The sequence below is a fragment of the Meleagris gallopavo genome, chromosome 1 (genome assembly GCF_905368555.1).
Source record: "Meleagris gallopavo chromosome 1, MGAL_WU_HG_1.1, whole genome shotgun sequence".
In the NCBI taxonomy this organism is placed as follows: Eukaryota; Metazoa; Chordata; class Aves; order Galliformes; family Phasianidae; genus Meleagris; species Meleagris gallopavo.
The window spans coordinates 86298589-86324600 of record NC_139404.1 but is presented as its reverse complement, the minus strand read 5'-3'; the positions used below and the strand labels follow the sequence as shown (position 1 = coordinate 86324600).

General features: G+C 37.0%; 1 protein-coding gene across 1 annotated transcript in view; it reads left to right on the top strand.

Annotated features, from left to right (window-relative positions):
• Positions 1–26012, top strand: part of LOC104909327 (ephrin type-A receptor 6) — a 450149-nt gene that overhangs the window by 112566 nt on the left and 311571 nt on the right. Inside the window, exon 3 of the mRNA XM_085239360.1 lies at positions 23390–24053. Within this exon, the coding sequence (XP_085095486.1) occupies positions 23390–24053 (664 nt within the window). The remainder of the gene's footprint in view (positions 1–23389; positions 24054–26012) is intronic.

The window sequence follows — 26012 nt, the reverse complement described above, 5'->3', positions numbered from 1 at the left end:
AACCACTGCTGCATCACCTTATCTGGCATGGTAAACTTTCTAAGGACAGTGCGGAAGCTATTATTCAGTATGCTACTGCTGGGTTGTTAAGAGAGTTGTTAGCTGTTCATATTCAAAAGCAGCACTCTGTGTGGTATATAACCTATCTGAAACTCACTGAACTCATTCTTAGTAAAATCTTTTAAGCAAGCAAGTTAGAAGCAGCCATACAGTTTGAATAAGCAATTAAAATCAGATAGCACTATATATATATATATATATATATATATACTCTGTGATGGAGTGAGGACTTCCACATGCACGCAGATCTGGATACTAGTACTTTAAAGTGAAATATAAGTGAGTAATACAGTGTGTAAGTTTTTAGTTTTGGGATACTAATTTTGGATTTTGAGTAACGGGATGATGCAACTAGAACCTTAGAATTAGGGAAAGATCATGTTCTTATCTTTGACTATGGTACTTTATCAGCTGTTGTTTCTGCTTGTGGCAATTGTTATTTTAGCTGAAAGTAAACATAAGGCAAATGTGATTGTTCTTTTTTTATTTCATGAAATTTATAAAGTGCATCTTGAAATACCTTCCAAAGAACATACATTTCTAAAAAGCACAAATTTGTGTTCGTGATGTACAGACACACAGAGCAGGCATTTGCAGCAGATCTTTGTATTAAAGACATCTATCTCAAGTTTGTTCCCATCCCAGCTTACTTTCAATACTTACTTCTATTGTGGTTTTCATAAAATGTTTTTAATACTTGCAGGATTTTTTCTTGATATTACTCATTCTACACAGATAATAGCTGTTGACTTTTCATTATAAAAAAGTCTCGAAGTAAGTTGTAAATATCTAAAAAGAAATGATTCTAAATTTATTTCCAAAGGGCCTCCTTATACAGTGGATTTGTCTATATTGATAAATAAGAAATGCAAATGATAGGGTTGTTTTGTGTTTTGTGTTTTGTTTTGTTTTTTACAATTTTACAATTTGACTGTCATCACTAAAGACATATTTTTTTCCTACAAATACCATTTCCATACAAGGAGAAGTTGTTCCAGAGTCAGTTACTTTGCCATCAACAACATCACATGTTCATCACTGGGAAGCAGGAATCCCAGTTGTGGCTTATCTTTTAGGGTTGTTGCTGTTTTTAATAAAGGGGTGGCACAGACTTTTTATCATGCTTCAGGGCTGTGGCTTCTGCTTTGCATTACCTACATTACGTGTACCTCGCAAGTGCTGTTTTTGTTTTGCCATTGGTAAACTTCACCTGAATGAACTAGAAATAAACATGTAGTTGACATCTTACAGTATATTTCTACTAAAAATGAATAATGTGCACTCTGTACTGGATCAAATATTTCTAATATGAGGAACTGCTAGAGGGAATAGAAGTCAAAAATTCATATTTGAATTAGCAGTTTTTGAAGTATAAGGCATGGTTGTGAGTTGTATCTCTAAGAAAGATGAAAAGTAATACCCTTCATGCTCTTTTCCCCTTGGCCCTCCAGAAAATTTAGTGTCTTCTTGATGACTATGTATAGGTACTAAATCTCAAAATTGAGCACAAGGTGACCAAAATTTTTTAAGAGAATGACAAAATTAATAGAAGAAAAATTTTTATCTGAGGTCATGATGCCTAAAGCTGTGATTGAAGATAGCACTGTGGGACAGGTGTTTCTTGATGAACACTTAAGTAACCATTACTCCTACATAAGGAAAAGTGTGGGTTTTCTTTCTGTATGTTTTTTTTTCTCCCTTCACTATATGGGTAGAAATAGGCCCAGAATTTTTTCTATCTGCTGAGCACATATGCCTATCTCAAGTCTGCTTTGAATATGGGTTTTCTTTTGTTATAGGTCAAAGAGAAACTGCTGAGTACTGAGAAGTACAATTCTGTCTCATTTTATCAAAGAAACAAGGGTTCATTTTGCAGTGGAAACTGAAACCTCTTGACTTGAGGGAATTTCTTAAAAGTTTAGAGTTGAACTTCATAGCTCTTTTGAGAATTTACCTCAGGCTTTCCTGGGCATCTTTCTATGAGTATGACTATTATGTACTACTATTTTACACTAATAAGCACTGATGTTACTGTACTTAAAAAATCATATGCTAATGGATACAAATGCATGTTTCTGAAAGGTGTCATGTCCTCAGAACTAAGCGTCTTTTAAATCACATCTAGTACACGTTGCTGTTAGCTTCTGTCACAACAATTCCACCACTGTACTGCAAATTCTCTTCTTTTCCAACAGAAAAACATGGTCCCTTTTCTCTACAGGGGTCAGAAGACTACATATGAGCTAGGCAAAAGAAGCAGATTATTTGGGCTGTAGGTGTGTAGAATCTCATTACAAAACTGTATTGTACTATGTGCCAGGATAGGAGAGAAAAGTTTGATAATATCAAATTTTAATAACAAAATTAAAATTACAGAATCTTAATATAAATATTTTATTTGTGTTGCTGAACGAAGACAGTCATTAATGTCAGGATATGAATACAGATGAAACACCCAATTCTGTGAAAACTTATTAATCAGTAAGACACATTCCAAATTAATTGAATTGTTAGATCGTGGGATATTAACTGTTCTTCAAAGCAGCCTTATCCTTGCAGATGTGAGAAGCTGAAAGATTCTTCGCCAAGGGTAATAAAACAAGATCAACAGTTTGAATTGGAAATAAATTAACATAATCTGTTTATAACTATCTATAGGATTTTTTACTAGTAAAAAAGCAGAATTGAATCATTTCTCTATTAAAAAAAAAAAGAAGCAGATTTGTAAAAGTGAAATTCAAACTGAGATGGTGTCAGAATTGGGATTGTAAGGACTTTGTTTTTAGGGAAGGCATGCATGCTATAATAGGAAATTTGTGTAGAGAAAAGATTAGGTGCAGAAACATGTAAACCTCTATCGATTCTCTGATTTGTTATTGTTGCTTATTCTTGTAGTATATGTCTTTTAAGAGAAAATTAAACTATTAAATCATAGAATACCATGAATTGGAAGGTGTAGTGGAAATGCTGAGTCGTGGCTTGAAGCAGTGACTGAGCACCTGGTGGGAAGGCAGGGCCAACCCAGGGGAGCTCAGATGCATGCAGTGCACCTGAGTGACTGGAAGGGGTGCATCCACCCCTTTCCAGATGTTATTTCAGTGTTGGCAGTGGAGTTGGGGGCATCCGTTCTGGAGATCCCTGTCTACCTGGGGGCTTTTTAGGTGTTTTGAAGATAGGAAGCTTGTTTCCCTTATTTCTGCACACACTGCTATTGTGTCTGAGTGAATACTCACTATAGCCTGAGATCTTGCTGCTCTGCTGTCCTTTGTGCTTTCCATCATTTTACAGGAGGGATCCACAAGGATTATGGAGTCCAGCTCCTAGAGGTACTTGGTAACCTGTAATTCCTGGACTTTCTAAGATTACTTTGAAAAGCTCAACTAAACATATGTGTTTTTTGTTTGTTTGTTTGTTTGTTTTCTTGTGTGCTTTCTTATTACTATTGTACTTGTCATTATCTGACTTGCTGCTTCTGTCTGTAGATTTGTGGTCAAAATCATGCATCTGTATGCTTGATGATCTGAATCATTATTTTGTTTGTAGTAAACAGAGAACTAGATCATAAAGGGGTTAAATGCATTGCCCATATTTATGTTGTTCTAAAGAAAATCAGTAGAATAGGCAATATTCCTAGCTGGCAGTTGAGCTGTATAATCCTAAGCAACTCTTCTGCCTTTCAGCAGGTTGCCACATTACCAAAGTGGAGAATGAGAGGATCTAACACAGTCTATCTTTCAGTACGATTTTCCTTTATTTCTGTTACTTGAAACCCTCATCACCAGTGTTCTCTCACTTCCACATAATTTCAGCAAATATGTAGTGGTGGTTTTTTTTTTAATAATGAAAAAGTTTATAGTGTAAAAATGCCATGAGACCTCGTGTTTGTCTGTCTCTTGTATTTCAAATGCTTTCTGCAACTGCTCATTATAGTGTTTACATCATAGTAATAGCAAAGTGTTGTTAGATTGAGGTATGAAAATCCAGGTGAATTCTTTAGTATTCAGTACCCATAAAAGGTTTCTCATTTAATCTAGTAAGGGAGGATACAGATATGCACATAAGTGAATAGCCCCACAAGTAAGTTCTAGACAAATAGAAAATACCATTTCCTAATAGTGAAATTTATTCAATTGGTCTATTCAAAAATTTTCAATTTGTGGAGGCTCTTTTTTTACTTATATTTTCAAGTGGAAGACATAACTTATTTTGCAAACATTCTTATAATGTTCTCGGTTATCATCAGAGTACTAATCCCTCCATTTACTTTCATTATTTTGAATACCAATTGCAGGTCTCTTTTAAGATGTCAAAATTTCAGTTACCAGAGGCCTGACGTATTAGTTGTCTGGTATTCCGGAATACAAGTTAGGTATGCTGTATTTTGGTGGCCTGCTTCAAATTTACATTTTTATTTAAGTAATGCTAATTTCTAAAAATAATAATAATAATCTTGTAATAAAGTCTGATTCTGCTTGCAAAAGGTAAGGGTTGACTGGTATGCAATCATAGGTTCTACAAGACAGAGTTGCAGTCTTCCCAGAGCTAACCTTCCTCTTAACCTTCACAGATGGAGCTCAGTGAGTTAAAAAAACAAAAGTTTATTAGCCATGCCCAGTAGGATAAAGGTTGTTTTTCTTTCTCTGCAATATTAATGATTTTTCAGCTGACTGCCTTTTAATTAAAACCACCAGCTTGCCTCTTGGCTCACCACACTGGGATGCTGGTGCGGGTACTGTTACCCGTATGCATACTGAGCCAGCATGGCCAGACAGAGAGGATTGCTCCTTTCTGTAAGGAAGCACTTCAATCTCTTCATTTTATTTTATTTTATTTTTTACTTTATTTTTGCTAATATCAGCTACTGCAGGAAGGCTGTCAATAGCATAAATTTCTGAGCTTTTAATAGAGGTAGAAAATGTTTAAAGAAGGAATACTTGTTCAAGCACTGTCACAATTTGTGCAAGTTGAAAAATTTGCCTTATATGCTTTTATGCTGCCTCTGCACAGAAACATTGTGTATGAGAATGTGCAAAGGAACATTGGGTGGGAAAACAAAAAAAAAACACATTTTTCTTAAAAAGTCTGGTCTGTTCTTTCAAAGTTTGCTTGAGAACTCTCTGAATTGCAACATCCATTTTTGTTGCTTTTTGCATTTTATGGAAATAATCCATTAAAAGTATATGATCCATTAAAGCCAGTTATAATGTGACTTTAAATGGCTTAAGGAAAATAAGTATTTAGCATGGTCCTACAGTGTTGTTTATCTTTGCTTGGCAAAGTCAATATAAGCCAACTCAAAAAGTTGCAAGGCTCAACTATGAGTGTAACCATTTCTTCCATCCAGCCAAATGAAGACTCTTGTATTCCATTGTCTTTCACATTTGTTGCTGTTTTTCTAATGTGTGGATGGTAATTCTGGTTTGAAAGGGGGCTCCTGAAGACCCCAGCTCAGTAGGACTGGGAGACGGCTGGAGCACTGGGCAGACATAATAGTACCCTACTTCTAAATCACTCTGTGTTCAGTATTTGCCACTGCTAGCAATAAGCAACTAGTCTTTGTGTTCAAATAAAATCATCCTTGCCTGTCTCTTAACAGAATGGTTATTTTACTGTCATGTACTTGCTCTGTAGCATTTGTGCAGATTAGCTCTCTCCCTCTGTAATACTAGTAATAATATTATTTGGAAGTTGAGGCTGTGCTTTGAAGGTTTTTCTTTATTTTTACTTTATTCCTTACAAACCATTTATAATAGAAAAACTGTTATCAGAAATACATGCATATATTCATAAACACCATTAGTGTAATTTGACACTTCCTCTCATTAAATTTCACTGAAGTTGGTAAACAAAATAGTATGCAGCTGGTGTTGAGTATTGTTCAGAACTTAAATATCTACAAAAGACTCAATTCGTATGGAGGCAAAATTTTAAGACTATAGCTTAAGTAATGTTTCTAAATCTGAGAAATGCAGTAATATTACTGAGAAGACTTGCTCTGGAGCATTTACAAGAAATGCTAGTGTATGTTGCATAATGCAGTATTAATTTGGTTTTGCTTATTGTATCATCATTTTTAGAAAATTTTGAAGAAAATATTAGCTCTTTATATATTTGCATGATCTCAATTCTAGTGTTGCACATCACATTAAAAATCAGCTGTAAAAACTTATTTGATAGAAACAAAATAGGAGGTAAAAAAAAAAAACCAGCACCAAAATTAAATGGCATGAGCTGGCTGATAAAAAAGTTAAAATTGAGTAACTACCTAGAGTTATCTCTTCCTCCTGTGATTTCTCTAACAGACTTTGTTTTAAAGTATGGGGAAAGCCTGTATTATCAAAGATTACTGAAATGCTTTTGTGGTTTGTTTCTTTTGTTGAAATGGCTATTATGTTTAATCTAAAGTAAAAAAAAAAAACAAAACTGACTTAAAAACTAAAATACCTGATTTATGGGGCTTAGCATTTATTAGATATTGCATACAGTGCTATTGATTGACATTTTATAGCAGTGTTGGTACTCTTGTAGAGCTTTTCAGCAGAACATTTTAACAGGCCAATATTCTGTGAGATAATGTAAGTTAGCAAGTTGCAGGGGGAAAAGAAAGAACCGATATAACATATTCATTTGTCTTTCCAACAAAACTTTATTTGGAAGCAGTATTAAAAATAGCTTAGCTTTAAGTAGCTACACCATTCAGGCTATTTTCTAAACATTACACTAGGCTGGTGGGGATTATCATTCCTCCCTAAGATCCAGAAGATGCAAGCTGACTATTGGCAGGAAGCAGCTAGAGAGGTGAGAGCTCATGCTCTGAAGGGCTTGTGAAGCTGGATTTCTTTCAGATCTGCACATTCTTGTCAATGATCAACTTAGTGGTGCTGGTGATATTCGCCCCCGTCCATAGAGTCTGTGGCAGCTTTTATGGGAGGCTTTGAGTTGCATTCAGCAACCTCTGGAGCAAGGGCAAATCACCTTGTTTCTGGGCATACTGTGCATGTTAATAGATGTTAACAGTGTACCCTGTAAAGTTTCTGTATATAAAAAAGAAAAAAAACACTAGTATTAAAACAGCTGGATTTTCTGGTAGGAGCTGACGGATAGAACACTAGACAAAAAAAAAAAAATTTAAGTAAAATAAATCACTGAGTCTGGTTGTGTGATTTATTGAAAAACTATCATTGTCATTACCTGATGTGTCCATGATCATAAGATTAGGAACTGTATGTATAAATAGTTATCTTCTAGAATGCTGGATTCATGAAATATTCATCAAAAAGATAGGGATGGAGCTCTTAGCAACTGACTGAATGATTTCTTGATACCTTGGCAGCAAAGATAGTGTGCCAAGCTGCTCTGCTGCACTAACACGCCATTCTCAGTTGTACTATTAACAGTTTATTGTGAATCGTATTGCTGAGATAATTAAAAATAAATTTCTGAGAAGTGGACTCAAAGAGAAGTAGCCAGTGTTGTGAAACTGTTTTGTGGAGTAGTCTCCGACACAGTCAAAGTTCCAGCTTCAAACAACTAAACTGCTGTGAACTGCAGCAGCAGGAACAAGTAGTGCTGTAGATTGTGTGTGTGGTAGGGGTAGGAACAAAATCTGCAGCTCTTGGGCACAAGCAATATGTCACTAAACACTAGCTTGAAGCTGGCTCCAAGTAACAGCCTTCACAACTTGAAAGAAATATAAGTAGTAGGAGGTGGAGCTGGTAGTCACCTAGAAGAAAAACACTTAGCAAGTATGGAGTAGTAATGAACCCTCAGTACCTGACCCAGACACTTCTGATCAGTTTTTGGACTTTTTAGTAAGAAGTTGGGTATCTTGCTGTATTTGGACAAGGACTTTTCTATACTTTTAACTCATTATTGTTTTATTTTCAAGTCCGAAAGTGGCTTTGCTGTAAGTCTAGGTAAATAAACCTGTTTTGACTAGGAAGCAAGAAAAGGGCGAGTGCAAGCCAAGAAAGTTATGCACTTAAGATCTCATCTCTCTAGGGCTAGGAAATGTGGTAAAGCTGTATTTATAGACATAGCTGACAGCTATCATAGAATCATAGAATGGCCTAGGTTGAAAAGCACCATAATGTTCATCTAGTTTCAACCCCACTACCATGGGCAAGGTTGCCAATCACTAGACCAGGCTGCCCAGAACCTAAGCATTCTGAAATTCATTTGGGAAAACTGGAGTCAAAATAGGGATTCCTATCAATTATCAGAGGGTCAGAATTATTGATATACTGGTTTTAATCTTAGCTCTAGATTTGACATAGGAATCTGACATTTCCTAGTCCCAGTGTGAGCTTTTTATAGAGTACTGTGGTTTTCTTAATGGTGGAAAACATATGGGTAGACGTTTATAATTCACTCTCTGTAACAAATAGGTTATCCTATTGGACAGAGGCTGCTTAAAGGGACTTTCATCTGAAATTTTACAGTGTTTTTCTTTCTTATCTTAATCCTGGGTCCAGTTGCCTCTTTTGCAAATATAAAGTTTATGGAAGAATAAACATGCAGTGCAAAGAATTATGAAATCTGTAAAGATATTGGCTGTCTACCATATTTCAAAGAAATTATTCTGAATGAGGTCAGATAGAGAAATCCTATTTCATTGGGGAAGGGAATCATTTTTTTTCTATGAATAAACTCTTGAATTTTTAGGCCATTCATATGTATTGTATTTTTGCTAGTTGAGGCTTCAGTATAGAGTCCTTTGTTTCTATTTGCATAACACAAATATTTTTGTAGCTATGCTGAGATGACATTTTCTACAAGATCAAAACAATGAGCAATACAGCAGCTGAATACAAAAATACTGTCAACTTTGTTTCTGTTCTATCCCACATCAAATTCCTGTTTTCTCCATTGCTTCAGTGATTTTTTTCTTATCAGTAGTAATTGTAAAAGGTGAATTTCAGAGTGCTTAGTGTACTTGAAACATTTGAACAATCAGATAATTAGCTTTTCTGAAAAGCGGCAAGATTATTTTTCAGAAACTGATACTTAATAATGGAACTGAAATGGAAGCATAGATAGTTATTAAGTGCCATTTACTTTATTATGCATATTGTATGGATTTCTTGGTAGTGGTAAAGATCACTGAAACTTTTTGTAAGGTTGGATGGAAACAATGATAGTAATGCACTAAAATATTCCAGCTTCCTGCACGCTAATTATTGTCAGAGCTTATTAGAAAACATACATATATGAACATTTACTTTAATGTATTTGCTTCAAGAGATGACTGCAATCTTGAGAAGGAATTGTAGGGAAATACTCTACATATTTCAATTTATGTACAAAACTAGTTTTCATTTTGAACATCCTCCATCTCATCTTTGAGCAAAAGAGCACTGTATTGCAAGTAACAACATTAAATACCCCCACATAGTTTCTAGTTGGCAATCGTCTGAGGTTTATCTGAGCATAGACTGTGAGATAACACAATGACCTCTCTGCAAAAAGTTGGCAAGGCTTATGAAAGAGTTGTGCTGTCTTCTTTGGAGGGTGAGGGTGGAGAGGATGACTTGAATTTAGCACACCATTCTCTAGGCAAGTACTTATATTTCCCAGGCATGTAACTTCATCAGAAGATATTGAGACTATGATTAGCAGATTATATAGTTCAAAATGTATTGCAGACAAATTTTTGAAACTGGACTTCATACACGTCTCATCAATTTGACAAATAAAAGTGAAAATTTTGAGACTGATTCTCATGAAAACTCTCAAGAGCCTTGTACTGTAGATGGGGTACAGAAAAGTGTCATGCAATCTGTGTGGCTATGTATCACAAACAATATGCAGTGAAAAAAATATTCATTTTTAAGATGAGTTAAATCTATTTCAATCAAATACAGTCATTGTCTGTTTACTCCTGTCTACATGGTTGTGATTGACGGAGAGAAGAATGTGCTAAAGTACTGTCAAATTGATCTGGTGTCTGGGATTATATGCTTCTTTTCCATCTTCTATGGATTGTCCCTGTGTTCTTGAAAAAGCTGCATCCCTTGTTCCATTGCATGAAGAGACTTGGTGTTTTCTGCATCTCCTTCCCTTCTTAAAGGCTCCTATTTTTTCTCACCCAAATAACCAAGGTTTGTGGGGAGATATTTTGTTCCCAGGTTTTGTCCCAAATACACAAAGATCAAAGAGGGAGGAAGTTCTAAAGGCAGCTAGGTCATTTCTGTAAGAAGGAAGAATTACTGCTTTTTGATTTATTTTGCATCCTCACTGTGAGGGAACTTCAGAATTCAGCTTTCCAGTTTGATCATTTGTTAGTAAGTCATTTTGTAGGGAACTAGAAGCATTGTATAGTTGTCATTCTGCAATCACAAAAAATAGGCAATAATGCCTGAACATTAGAGCTACTAAAACTAAACAGTGATCATAACCAATTATTTGATGGCAATGTTTATGTATTTAACAGTAGAATAGGTTTTTTGTTTGTTTTTAATTATGAGGCAGACTTTCATTCTGAAGTCCTCTATTTAACCATGCTGTGAAAAGCCCAAGTTGTGAAAACCTCTTGATGACTCCCCCTTCAGATAAATACTTTACTGTATGATAGAGTGGCTCCCATAGTATAGCTTCTCCCAATGTTTCTTAACTAGATCAAGTGGTTGCTAAACTATCTTAAATTCATTATATGAAGACCTGGACTTGTGTGGAAGCTTCAAATAAAAATCTAAATCTTGCTAATGTTCTTCATTAAAAAAAAAAACAAACAAACAAACAAACAAACAAACCAAAAAAGCAAAAAAACAAGAACAAAAAAACCGACATTACCACATGAAGGCTTATACCAAAATCTGTTCCTTGTTTTGGATACTCAGAAAATGTATGCCTATATGAGTCTTATTTTTGCATTGAAATGGTATCCTGCTGGCAGGCAATATGTTAAGCAGGTACACCAGGCTAATATCTCTGCAACTGTGTTCAGCTGTAATGTAATGAATTATAGTTTGCTTAGGAGAATGATGGTGGTGACAACTGAGCTACAACATTCTTGAAGCACAGCATGCTAGGAAGTGTAGTCTTTATTTCAGTGAGTGATTAAAGAATCCTCATGTCTAACTTGACCTCCAGTTGATAGTCCTTGAACATCACAGTTTTTATGAATTGTCATTAGCTTGTTTCTGCTCAGCATGTCTTCAAATCAGCTTATTTACAGTGAAATCCAAATATGGCTCTAGATTTCAGTCAGGTGGAAGAAGTCTCATTCAGTTGCTGTTCTTGCAGCAGCTAGACTGAAAAAAACTGAAAAATGTGAAGATATTGTTAATCGTGATACAGGAAAAACTGGTTTTAAGCTAAGAATTATCAACATTCTTCTAAGAGTCTCCTAAGTTTAAAAGCAAATGAAAATATCAAGTTTAAGTGTCTTTTTAATAATTAGTGTATTTTTAAAATAAAAACTATATGGCTCAGGCTTGATATCCTTCATAGTATGTGGTGTTGCTCTTGTAGAAGAATGCAAGTGCTCAAATTTTCACCAAATTGCCAAGAGTAGCAGTTAATACACTGTGGTTATTGGTTTCTGGGGGAAAAGTTTGCCCTTGCTACATGTTTCTTACTGTCTTTTCTCTTTGACATGTAGTTTTCAGCTTTATACATTTCTTTGTATTTTGTGCTGGATAGATGCATGGTATACAACCACGTGGCCTCTGATCACTGAAGAATCTAGTTGAGGTAGGTTGTGAGGTAGTCACATGATGCTGACTTCTGTTAACACTAACTTCTACTGAATGACTAGAACTTTTAAAAACAAATTCCTAGTTTTATTTTGGTATGCACAGAGGTACCAGTTATCTAGCAGGTCTGCTGCTTGCCAGGAGCCTGCAACAGGGATGTGACAGAGAGGCTGCCAGGCCTTGTACGTCCCATAGACTAAATGCTGCTGCTGTTTCAAGTAGGCATCAGTGACACGACAACCTGAAGAATATCAAGGAGTATAAGGAGCTGGAGCAGTAGTGAAGGACTTGGGACTTGGGAGCACTCTAATAGTATTCTCATCAGTCCTTCCAGTTAAAGGGATGGGGAATGAAAGGGCTGATAGAATTAAGAAAATCAATAAATGGTTAAGGGAGTGCTGACATGAACAGGAATTCAGATACTTATGTCATGGAATTAGTTTTGAGAGACCTGGTCTTCTGGGGCAGATGGAGTTAATCTCTCAGAGAAGAGGAAGACCGTCTTTGACAACAAACTTTCCAATTTAGTCAGGAGGCCTTTAAACTAGAGTTGCCTGGAGAGGGGATCTTCAACCCACCCAGCTTTGAGACTGGTGGTGGTAATGATTGCCCTGGTCCTGGAGTTTGATCACAGACCAGGAAAAGAGCAGCTGAAGAGCACCCAACAAGCTCCATCCATAGATTCTGAGGGAATTGGCAGATGAAGTTGCCAAATCGCTATCCATCATATTTGAAAGGTTGTCATAGTCTGAAGTTCCCACTGATGAGAAAAGGGGAAACCCTCATTTTCAAAAAGGGGGAAAAAAAGATATAGGGAACTACAGGCCAGTCTTCCTCTGCCTGGCAAGATCATGGAGCAGTTCTTTCTGAAGGCTCTACTAAGGCACATAGAAAATAAAGGTGGGGTAATTGGTGGTAACCAACATGGCTTCACCAATGACACATCATACCTGGCAAATTTGGTGACCTTTTATGATGGAGTTGCAGCATAAGTGGATAAAGAAAGAGCAACTGATGTCATCTACCTGGACTTGTGCAAAGCATTTGACACTGACCTGCACGATACCCTGGTTACCAAATTGGAGAAAATTGGGGTTGATGGATGGATCACTTTCTGGATAAGTGGCTGAATGGTCACGTTCTGAGTTGCGGTCCATGGCTCAGTGTCCAAGTGTAGTCTGGTGATGAGTGGCATTCCTCAGGGATCAATGCTGAGATCACTGCTATATAACATCTTTGTAGGTAATATGAACAGTGGGATTGAGTGCACCCTCAGCAAGTTTGCAGATGACATCCAGCTGAGTGGTGCAGTTGACATGCCACAGGGAAGGGATGCTATCCAGAGGGACCTGGACAGGCTTGAGATGTGGGTCTATGCAAACCTCATGAAATTCAACAAGGTCAAGGTTCTGCACCTGGGTCGAGGCAATCCCAAGCACAGGTACAGGCTGGGCAGAGAATGATTTGAGAACAGCCTTGAAGAGAAGGATTTGAGAGTGTCAGTTGATTCAACATGAACTGGCAATGTGTGCTTGCAGCCCAGAAACTGTATCTTGTGTTGCATCAAGAAAGGCATCAAGAAACCCTCCCAGGTGGAGAGAGATCCCATCTGGAGTACTGCATCTAGTTCTGGGGCCCCCAACATAATAAGGACATTCAACTATTGGAGCAGTCCAGAAGAGAGCCACAGAGATGATAAAGGGCTGGAGCACCTCTCCTATGAAGACAGCCTGAGGGAGCTGGGGCTCTTCAACCTGGAGAAGAGAAGCTCTGGGGGGATCTTATAGCAGCCTTCCAGTACCTGGGAGGGGTCTACAGGAAAGCTGGGGAGGGCCTTTTTATAAGGGCATGTAGTGACGGGACGAGGGGAAGTGGTTTTAATCTGGAAAAGATTTAGACTAGATACTAGGTTTTTCCAGCCTTAATGATACTATGATTCTATAACTGCGGTAGATTATTAACAGCTAAAATTGTGACAGTTGACATTGTTGCAAGTAGAAAGGAACTGCTTTTATGGGACCATGAGTCTGAAGAAGCTTCAAAATCTTTTCCATAAGAGGTGCAGAAAAGATGCTTTAATTAGATGTTAGGTGGAAGTAAAGTTTTTGATATGGTGGAATGTCACTACATTTTATTTTTACAGCTATGTTCAATCCATCCCTTCAAAGGGATAAAAGATAGATGATGTTTATGCCTCCATCCATCAGAGAGAAATGGTTTCCTTGAAACTGCAGCTGACTTTCTCAGGACATGCTCCTAACAGAGAGTGCTCAGTGAGTGATGACTCATCTTACAAACAAGGCCCTTTTAGACAACTGAAGTTTGCTAACTATATCTAACGGTGAATTATTTGTTCTTCTAAGAAAACAGTGCTTAGTGAACTAACAATAGAGCAAATAGAAGATACATCTCTTCAACTCACTCTGTACGTGCTCTTTTCCCTTTAAAAATTGGAACAATACACTTAAGGGATATATAGTTACTTAACATCTGTACGTACCTGCTGCATCCCACCCATAAGGGAAAGGGACATGAACGTTCAAAATGTCCATTATCTTAAAAGTGTTGGAGACTTACCTGGCATGCCACAGAAAGTGTTTTCTGCTGTGTCCTTTACAGTAACTCATCACAGGGATTTATGTGTTAAATCAATCCCTTCTAAATGTTCCTTAATTTGCATGAATCTAAAGAGATTGCAAACTGATGAACGTAGATATACCAACCTACTCCACCACCAAATATGCAGTCATGAACAAATCAGTACTCGGTATGTACCCAAATTAATTGAAGCTGTACCTGCAACAAGGAAAAGACAGGATACACTTTACACTGAGTTTATAAACAAAGCTATATGAAAGGCTATTCTGTCTACTCAAGCTAGTAAAATAATTTTTCTCTTTTACTCCTTAGCTTTGCCACAAATTGAGCTACCAAATATCTTTGTTTTTTATCTACTTAAAAATGTGGGTTACGGGAGGAGGCTGAAAAAGCATATATATTATTTGTTATTGTAGTTTTTGTATCTTACTCAGCTACAGCTGAAGAAGGGACTGCCAGGTAGAGAAGAGGAAATATCTGAGCAGGTTGTACTGATACTCTCCTTGGCTCTAGCGAGTGGATTATTACCAATACCAGTTTATGTATACTGTATGAAAATAAAGATTCTTCTTCCTTTTGTGCAATTGGAAGTGGGATGGACACCAGGGAATTTTAAACAAGTACTGTTGAGCCTGGATTCCCAAAGAAGACAATGCTAGACAAGCTATCAGTATATACACATTTATATAGGAAGCATGAGGAAATTAATTTGCTGGAAGACACCACCGACTCTTTGGGTGTTATTGTTTTTGTTTTTTTGTTTTTTTTTTTTTCTCCCTTTTGTTTTCTTCTGTTTTTGCTTCAGATTTTATGGATGCAGCTGGTATGAGTATCTGAAAATCTGTTTATACCTATTGGAGACTTTGGAATTTTATTTCACTTATTTGTCTCTATATGTATTGATTAAGTATATTTCCAGCCTGTAATTGAAGTTATTCAGCTGAATGTTAATGCGCCACACTTATTAAACCAGGAAAATACATAAAGTTTTAATGCATGTATGTAGAAAGTTTGAATAAACTTAGGAACTTATGTGCAAATAAATAGAGCTGCTGCTTATGTTATTCAGCTTGCAATAATTAGTTTTCCTGCTCATCTCTCAGACTTTCCTTCCAGAACATCTGAGGTTCACTTAACAGCAGGGTAGGACAATATTGCTTTTGGCTTTGATTTTAGTTTCTTGATGTGATCCCTTGCAATCTTAGTAATAGCAAGTTGTCATCCCTTTGTTCCTCCAGTTGTGGTCATTCCTCTTTTGATACTGATCATTCGAAAAGGATAAGTAGCTTGAAAAGAAAATGAACTAATGAATTTTGTTGTTGGTACATAGTAATAATACTTATAATACTTGCTTGTGTGATGATGATGACATGAAGTAATCAATGAAAAATGCACACCTTCAGTTGTTCATCAGCAACTTAGCAGCAAATATTTCGGCCTGCTGTACACAATGGGAGAGGGCTCTGTTTCATGTTATAGCACAACAGTTGAAGAGGACCAGTAGCAGTTCTGAAGGAGCCTGTTGGGGTGGCAATGTGCTTAAAGGAATATAGCTGTGATGCAAAGAATTTTAGAAGTGTCATTGCTTCAGTTCACTTGGGTGAGTGGTGTCAGATAAAAGGCATCTACACTGCTATAGCCAGCTCTTCACTGCTGTAACCAGTAGTGTATGCTGGTGAAAGTAAGTGATCTGTCACTTAATTTTCCTCTAAGTATCTTTAGTTTTGATTTTTCAGTTTTATGTCTTAGTATGATTTAATTTGTTAGTATTTGTAAGACTTTTCATCTTTTGAGTGTTTATATAACTGCTTTGTATAATTATTTTTTAGAATTATTTCCTTTCAGTATAGAGTCAAGGGAACTAGCACTTCAAAATGCATGCATTTAACTCACTTTCTTAGCTTTATGCTCTTGGCTTTAAAAGGTGTTGACTGGTAAAAGCAATCAGTCATTTAAGGATAGTATTGCATGCACTAAATCATAAAGCAGGCAAGGTCAGCTCTTGGACTGGGGACATTATTATTATTATTATTTTCTATCAGGTATCTCTCCCTGCCCTTATGGTAGTCTGGATTCTCAGCTGTCTTGATTTCAGCTGGGACAGAGTTGATTTTATTCATAGTGTCTGATATGATGTAATGTTTTGGCTTTGGGGGAAAAAAAATACATAAATTGATAGTGCATGGATGTTTTCATTGCTGCTGAGCAGTGCTCAGCAGCCAAGGACAGTTTCTCAGCTTCTTTTGCTGTCCTGTCAGCAAGAGAGCTTTGGGGCACAAGGAGCTGGGAGGGGACAGAACTAGGACAGCTGACCTAAAATGGCCAAAGGGGTATTCCATACCATGTGAAACAAACTTGAAAAATAGTGGAGAATTCATCAAGAGGGCAGCCATGACTTTGGAGCTGACTGGGTGTCATTTGGTGGGTGATGAGTAATTGCTTATGTATCACTTGTTTTGCGTGTGGACATACATATATATTTATATATAATATATATACACCATATACATATATAAATATACATATATATATATGGGCTGCTCTGCAAGTAGTGTGTCCTATGTCATTATGTCTGCCTGTGATGTCAGAGGCAGATGGTGGTGGTATGGCAGTAGAGGTAGAACTACTGACCAATGTTCCCTTACGTTTTGTGGCTATGTGATAGATGACAGCAGCAGGGCAGTGTGAGGAAAATGACTCCTGTCCCTGGATGCATTCAAAGGCCAGGCTGTATGTGGCTCTGGGCAGCCTGGCATAGTGGTTGGTGACCCTGCCCATGGCAAGGGGGTTGAAACTAGACAGTCTTTGAGATCCTTTTCAACCTAGGCCATTCTATGATTGTATGGCCTGTGATGTGGAAGTATGTCACTGAATTCCTCCACGAGGAAAAAATGGCTGGCATTCATCAACACTTGCTGAACACTGGACACCAAATAGTGGATGTGATCAGAATAATTGGTGGTGTGTTTCAACAGTGACAACTGCAATATGAAGGACAAGCTATGTTCTGGATGGCCATGCAAAGCCATCTGTCTTAGTTCCAGCTTGGATGGAATTAGACTCACTGTCAGTGGAGAGTGCTGGGAGCTGTGACTGTGGAGCAAGTTCTTTTGTTCGTTGTAGGGTTTGGAGTAACCACAGTGCTTGTCTCTGTGGAATGACCACAGGGCTGTACCTCTGGATGTGGCGCTCTCAGGGGGGCAATTTTTTTATCACAATACTTGGAACAGCCACAGGACCCGTAGCAGGAGCAATCACAGAGCTCGTCACAAAGGCTGGAGTGCCTGGGTCTCGAGTGATAGAGAGATAAGGAGTAGTGAAAGTAGTAGTGAAAGGGAGGCTGAGGAACTGCTAGGAAGTGTCCTCCTCTATTTCATCAGTAGCTGGGCTCCCCAAGGAGATGCGTGTCTGCATGCGTGTGAAATTTTTCAATGTATCCCTTTTCCAAATATGCTTTGCTACCTTTTGGTCTAGAATTGAAGATTCAAGGAAGAGATTGTGTCATTACTTTTGGCTTCTGTTTGATAGTTTCTCTGTGGTATCCAGACAGCAAAAATATTACCCATGATTATCTTTTCCTTTGATGCCTTATGACACTGCTTAGATGGTGGCCACATGGTTTGACTGCCTCGGTAGTTTGAGCCCCATATCAGATAAGGTATTTTGAAATGTGACCGTGCTTCTTAGAGTTTTGATTTTGTCTAGTATATTTATAATGGTCTATGTCCAAGATTCAAGATTTCCTTCTGAAAGGACTATGATATCTTTTATAAAGCTGGAGCGGGACTGTACTGCTACCTTTTTTTTTTTTTTAATAGAAAGCATTCACACATGCCATAATAATGTACAGAGCAAAGGAAACCTGGACCATCAGTAGAAGCTCATTCTTGCATCTGTTCAGTGCTTCATGACAATAACCAGAAAGTGACTCACCATTATGGATTTTGCATTTTTGGGTACACTAACATCTTTCTTAATCATCCTGGCCACCTCAGGCTTAGAGCAGCTGTTCTACAGTCCAGACCTTGCAATCCTTGCATTTTGAGATCTAAATAATCTGCCACTTTCCTATATCTTCTGTTTAACTTCCTTAATTTTTCTTTCATTTTTTAATTCTGATTTTTCTTCTTCCCTTCTAATTAAATTTACTTCTATACAATTTGCGAGATTTACCATTGACTTAGTCATAGTCAGTGCCTAGGTGCTACTGCCCATGTAGAAAACAGATGTAAAGTTTTTCCCCTAAATCTGAGTTACAACCATTGTTCCGCAGAGTTAATCTAATGTGTGCTATGTATTTTTTGCATTCCATAAGCAACTTCAGATCAGCATGATTTAAATGTGAAATTAAAACTAGTTAAACCATTGCTCTCTTTTGCTGGTTGTGCAAACTTGTATTTGGTGAGAAGTACATGGATAACTGTCAGGTTTTGTCTGCTTTTTTAAAAGTTTTTTTAATTCAGTGGTTACATTTCAGAAATTGTCACTTGTCTTAATGGCCTTTGGAGGTATGTTTTTTCACACATAGCTGCAGAATAACAAATCTTTTGAAAGCTTGAAAGCTCTGCAGACTATAGTTCTTACTGTAACAAGAAATTTAGTGGTCTGCCTACTGGAGGATTTTTGTAGGTCTCACATGAAAAAAGGTTCAGATGAAGAAAAATGAATTGGAGCAGGGAAAAATATTAACTAATTTACAGTAACTTTCTAGTTTTCACTGTCATGTTTTAATTGTCAACTATGAACAACTTTAGAATGTTCATTTTCATTGACCAAATCTGTTATCTAGTATAGCTGTTTCTATCTGAATGTCACTAGAGCACCTATAAATTTAAGTCTGCATTTGTAGATGGCAGTGAGAAACTGTGCATGCCAAGTGCAGGTTCTTCTCTGTTGCTGCTTTCTAGCTTAGGCCTCTCTGATGCCATTTCTATGGAGATCATCTCACTGGAGAGAGCATAAGAGAATTTAAAAATAATGTAAAAAGGTGTTTTTTTTTTTTTGTTTTTTTTTTGTTTTTTTTTACAATTCAGCTTGTTTCCATGGAAATAAGATCAAAAAGATTGTCAGCAGATAACAGTTGAAACTGAGAATTGTAGATTTCAGTGGAGTCCCAGAGGGAAAAGACTGATACCCCAAACAAGTAATAAAATCTTTCATAAAAATAATAATGAGAGAAGAACCAATCAAATATTAGTGAAAATTACCATTTGCTTTCTTTTTTTCCCTCTCTTTGGACCTACTATTCTGTTACTTAACTGCGCTTTGCTACAGGAATTTCCTGTACATGTAATTTGCTTTGGATAGCAACAGTCTTGTATAACAACCATAGATTATTATTAGGGTTCTGACCTGTTCCAAACGGGCATCTGTGAGTCATAAGGGATGTATGTCAGAAGATCCTATCACTTAGTTCAGATTCAGTGATTTTTCAAATGCCAGCCTCCATTTTTTTGTATAAGAATTAATTGACAGTTACATTTCCTGAATTATTTGTCTCTCTAAAACGATTAAAAAGATATTTTTAGCATGATCAATTCATATTTTGTTCCTTGATTTTTTAAAAAGGAAAACTTACTTCTCTTGTGAGATAAGTGATAAGATTTATGACCTTTAAGGACTTGCCTTTGACTAAGACACATCAGTAGTTTGGCTCAGGTATGCAGGTTTTGTTCACAAATCTCTTATCCCATTTTGTTTCTAGCCTGGGAAACAAATGCAGCAAAAGTCCTAAGGATAGATGGACTCTTCAGTTAATTATCCTACTGACTAAGGGCTTGGTCCTAAGTAGCTGCTACCAAGTATCTTTTTTCTTTGAATGAAGTAAAATATCAGTAAAAAGAACCTTGTGTGGTGCAAGATGCTAAAACTACTGTCCTAGATTACTTTGCTACTGCTGGGATTGGTGGCTGAGATTAAGAGCCCACTGTTAATTCACCCATCTATGTGACAACTTGTAGGAGAAGCCTTTTCCACTACATGTGAAGTTATCTAAATATCAGTCAGTCCATTATAAATTAAATATTTCCAACTAGTTGAAGTAATAATACCCCTATTAACTGAAAAAACTTCTTATTGTAGGGTTGCATATAAAAATAAAACACCATAGTGAATCCTTCAGGCACAAATAGGGCTGCTGCTGAAGTGAGAATCTGCTTAGTCTGGTAGCTGGCACGTTTTTTAAGAAAGGCAAGAATGAAAACAGTGGGATCTTTAGGACAGGCAGTCTCACTTTGGTGCCGGGCAAAATTATGGCCAGCCGTATCCTGGGTTGCATCAGGACCAGCACCGCCAGCTGGGCAGGGGGAGGGGTTTTCCTTCTCTCTTCTGCACTTCATGGCCTCCCTTTGAGCACTGGGTGTACCTTTGGGTGTCACAATATAAGGGCAGAAAACTATCCAAAAGCCTCCAAAGGAGGGCTGCGAAGATGGGTCAGGGTCTGGAGGCCAAGGTGAGAGAGGAGCGGATGTGGTCCGTGGTTGGTACAGCCCAGAGCAGAGGAGCTAAGGGGAGGCCTCAAGGCCTCATGGCGGCAACAGCCCGTCGAAGGGAGTGGAGGGGCAGCGCTGAGCTCTGCTCTGTGTGACAACGACAAGGCCTGAGGGAACTATGGAACACATGTTGAACACAGCATGGAGCTGTGTCAGGGGAGGGGCAGCTGGGAGTAAAGTATCTTGACTGTCAAGATTTTAAAGCTTAGAGTATGTATTTTAATTAAACGCTTTTATTAATTCTTTCTGGCTGTGGAATCTTAGTTCAAACTGTGTGCCGCGTGCTTGGCGGCAAGAGGAGAGGCCAGGCCTGTCAGAGAATGCAAGTCCTTTTGTGTTTCTCAACGCTAATATTTACTTGGTATATTATGTATTACTTGGTACAGGATATATTTTGATCATATCTCAAAATCTAATTTAGAAGCAATGGTTCAGAGATGAGTGCTGTGGTAACTAGTCCCCCATTGTGCAATTTTTACCAGATCTGAATTTGTTCTGATGTTGGCATGAATTCTGATCTAATTTGTCCTTCCTGAATGTATGTTATACTTACAGAGGTCATAAGGTCTAGCAATACAAGAATCTTTTAAGAAGTACAGACAGCCAATGGCCACTACCTGTCCAGCAATCATTTTTAAAGTATGTTTCATGGGTTTTAAAATAAGACCTTGAGGCTATTACTCATGTTGCGATAGAGAAAAAGAAAATCTCAAAAGTTACAGTCTGTAAAGACCTTGACTTTTGTAGAGAGCTTATTGTTCTGGGTTGTTCCCAAATACACACTGCAGTGATCAAAAATCTAACTTTTCAGGCCATATCTGGCTCCATTTAGAATTCCATTTCCACTTGAATTCCAGCTGCTAAGTTTGCAGTCTAATGAAACCATAGAGTATTTACTTCTTTATTGCTATCTCCACCATGATGGATCAGTTTGCTTGTGCAGAAGAAGGGGTAAATTCTCCACCCACATGCATGCTTTATTTCTGTGAAAGATATTGAAGATGGGAATGTTATATCCCCACTTTCATCTAGGAACAAGTGTTGTTTCTGAAACTCAGAAAATAAAGCCAGCAGGCTTTCTACATATTTACAATTCCACATGAGCCTTAAAATTCATCTGATGGCTGGGGATGTTTCTAAAAATGAAGACCTTACCTCTTAATAATACATTGCTTTTTCACAGAATAAAATGAAGTATTTTTTTTGCCATGTTTCTAAAAGATAACTTTAAATTTTTTTTCTTAAAAATTTTAAACTGAACTCATATTTCCTAATTTTTTTCAGTCTGAAAGGCCAATGTTGTAATGTTGAGCAAAGTAGACATTATGAAAATTGTACTGCTTAAGTAGTCAAAATGCATCACTGGAAGTCTATCTTTGAAGTAAAACATACTGATATTTTCTGTATTAAAGCAGAAAACTTTGTGGCTTGGGAGTATCGTCAGGCTAAAGATATTTGAATTCATGTTTGAATAATAATGTGCAAGGTCCTTATCTTGCTATTGTACTCAAAATTGCATATTATGCATAATTTGAACATGGGCTTTGACATATTACATATGTACACCTGAATACAATTAATATAACATTCTTAAATGCCATACTGTGGATTTAACCAAACTAACTGCAAAGATGAGGAAGTTGTTAAGAGCAAAAATGCTGCATAAACTTTTCAACTTTGAACTGCTGTCTCAATTTTAACCTTATGTTTCTTTTTAGCAGGCAAATTATTTTAACTGAGTGTATATTTATAAATAATCTGTTCCAAATATGCTCAGCTATGAACACAAATAGTGTGTATTTTCATGTTTCATTGTATTAAAACATCATAGTTTGGTGTTTTTAGTAATATTTAATAACAAGCTTTTGGATTATTGACTATATGAGGTAATATTTAGAATGCCATAAGAGAACAGTATATCCAGAAGGCCACACTAAAAATTTCTGGTGGGGTGCAGTATTTTTGGGTACAAAACTACAACTAGTTCTGTGTTTTTGTAAGAAAGAAATCAATACTTAATGCTATATTGATATTGTGTAAGCCAAGACAGCTTATACATGTACCTGAGACTCACCAAAGCAGAGTGGCTTTGTCCCAGCTATTGATCACTGCAGGTGCTTTGTGGTGCCCATCTGAGTAATGGGAATGTTTTTGAGGACTGCTGGACAGCAGTTCACCAGAATGTCAACTGGGAGTGTTCTAGCAAATGTTTCAGTATAAACGATTGAACTGCATGCCCAGGAATAATCTCAGATGTACTGAAGAGAACTATGGCCACTATTTCTGTCTTCTATTGAAGCCATGTTGATTAGAGACTTTTTTTTTAATTCATAGAAATTTATTGTAGAATTTCTGAAAACTTTTCTACTCTTCTGTAGCTGGCATCTACTTCTAACTACTGATATTCCTCTAATCTCTACACAAACAATTATTTTTAATCAAGCCATGATTTCATGTACTCAGATTTATATGTGTCTAGCTTGGCTCTGTAGATAGCAAAATTTATCTTTTCCTTGGTTTTCAAACAGTCTGTTTTCTTTTCAGTGGGATGCCATTACTGAAATGGATGAACACAATCATCCCATTCATACCTACCAGGTATGTAATGTGATGGAACCAAACCAAAACAACTGGCTTCGAACAAACTGGATTTCCCGTGATGCTGCACAGAAAATTTATGTGGAAATGAAGTTTACCCTGAGGGACTGCAACAGTATTCCATGGGTAGTGGGAACCTGCAAGGAAACTTTTAATCTCTACTACATGGAATCAGATGAGTCTCATGGATTAAAATTCAAGCCAAACCAGTACACTAAAATTGATACTATTGCGGCTGATGAGAGCTTTACTCAGATGGACTTGGGTGATCGCATTCTTAAACTCAACACAGAAGTTCGTGAGGTTGGGCCAATAAACAAGAAAGGATTTTATCTTGCATTTCAGGACATTGGAGCATGTATTGCTTTGGTCTCAGTCCGTGTTTATTACAAGAAATGCCCTTTCACAGTCCGTAACTTGGCCGTGTTTCCTGATACTATTCCAAGGGTTGATTCTTCCTCTCTGGTGGAAGTGCGAGGCTCCTGTGTGAAGAGTGCTGAGGAACGTGATACTCCAAAATTGTATTGTGGAGCAGATGGGGATTGGCTTGTGCCTCTTGGACGATGTATCTGCAGTGTAGGATATGAAGAACTGGATGGTTCCTGTCACGGTAAGAAAACTAAAAGTAGATTTATGATATATGAATGCTAAATAGCCCATATCATATTGAAAATATTTCATTGTGTTCCCAAGGAATATCTTTAAATGACCTTGATAATTCTGAATAAAAGTCATGACACTGCAGGTTTCTAAGAAAGCATTTAGTTACTAAAGATGATTTTCATTTTGTTGAAGTTTTGATGCCTATGATGTGAATATATGTAGAACAACTGATTGCCTTGGCTTCTTTTGTAATGAGTGGAGATAAGTGAGTACACTGGAGCAGATTCCTCTGACCTGCTTTAGATGCATATCTCAGGATGAGGTGAGCAATGATGAAAATCATCCCTTTTTTCTCTATATTCCTAAGAAGGGAAATCTAGTCAGTTAACTTGGACAAGTATTTCCTGTAAGTGCATAAAGACAGAAGTATTAACCTGGTAATTAACCTGGTAATTAACATGGTAACCTGTGCTTTTTTAAAAAGGAAGATTTTAATGCCTCTGTGAATAATTAGTAATCAAGAGTCCACAACTTGAGTTCAATTAGAGAAGTTTTAGTCCTTTTATTCAAAATTAAAGTAAAACATTTAAAAATGGTCAAAATTAATTCACTGTATTATGCCATGCTCTCTATCTAGTACTCGTGTTACTCAACGACTAGTTTAAAAATACTATAAGGTAAACTGTTTAGAAGTGTCAGTGCACTGGAGTTAGTTGCAAATGATTTTTGGCACTTTCTTGTATCTTATGAGCTCTCTGTCTTAGAATAACTGTACCCTCTTCAGAGATTTTGAAGACCACACCAAGTGCTGGTGTATGTAGAACAGCCTAACACTACACCTTGTCAGTATGACAGAGAACTAAGGATATTTCAAATCAAGGTAGCAATTTGAAAGTTACTGCAGAAGGGAAAGTATTTTCTTATCAGTTCTTTGTATTTATAAATTGGACAGAGAGCATGTGCAGAAGCAAAATGCACATCTTCTACAGAATCCAAATGTTATGCTTCATTAACTTCCTCTTTGCTGCTCTTGAAATATCATTGTCAAAATCTGATAACTGGAGTTCATGCACAAATGGAAAATTCAGTTGATTTGACCACTGTGCTGTTTATATTGAGAATTTCTAAAATCTCTTGAATAGCCCAAGTCTGTGAGCTTCTGTGGAGTCAGTCTGAGACTGATATCTATTGAGAGTGTGCATGTTGAGACTTATTGTCCATCTGGAGATCTTCTAGACAATACTTCTTGGATAGTGCTTAACTGTTAAAGGCATGTGTCTTTTCACACTGCGGAGTTGTGTGATAGCTAGCTGTTTTTTAGCGCACTGCTTCTGAAGCTGACAAAACATCTTGTTTTTCTAAATGTTTGGATTTATTCACCTATATGTAAGTTTCACATAGACTTCAGAGTAAGTCTAGTACTGACTTCTAGAGAGTACCTCAGTGGCCATTGAGATGCTCACCTGTTTTGGTTTAATTTTGCTTTGTAGCAAAATGGAAGAAAAAAGGTCCATGTCCATGAATTACACAGGTGAGGTTGCTGTTGTCCAAATACTTTGATGAAGAGGTACTCATATTAGTATTTGGCAAGCTGTACAGTAACCTTGAGTGATAAAGAGTATTAAAATCACATTACACATTGGAATGAGAAAATGAGATCTGCTTACTTTTTGTTATCTGATCCTGCTGACATTAATTATCAAAATATACTCATTGTGAAGATACACTTTTGCCATTACTGGAAGCAAAGATAATTTTCTACGTAAGGTCAAGGGGTTTCCCTTTTAATGGGAGAAGGATTTTCTATAATGCATTTATACTCAATCATCACTTTAAAACTTTACAGAAACAATAAAACCAGCAACCAAAACCCACGCAAACTGCTAGGAAATGCTAGGAAATGATTCTTCTGTGCATTGACTCAAATTATTTATTCAATTGACAGCTCAGTCTGCTTCTGAATGGA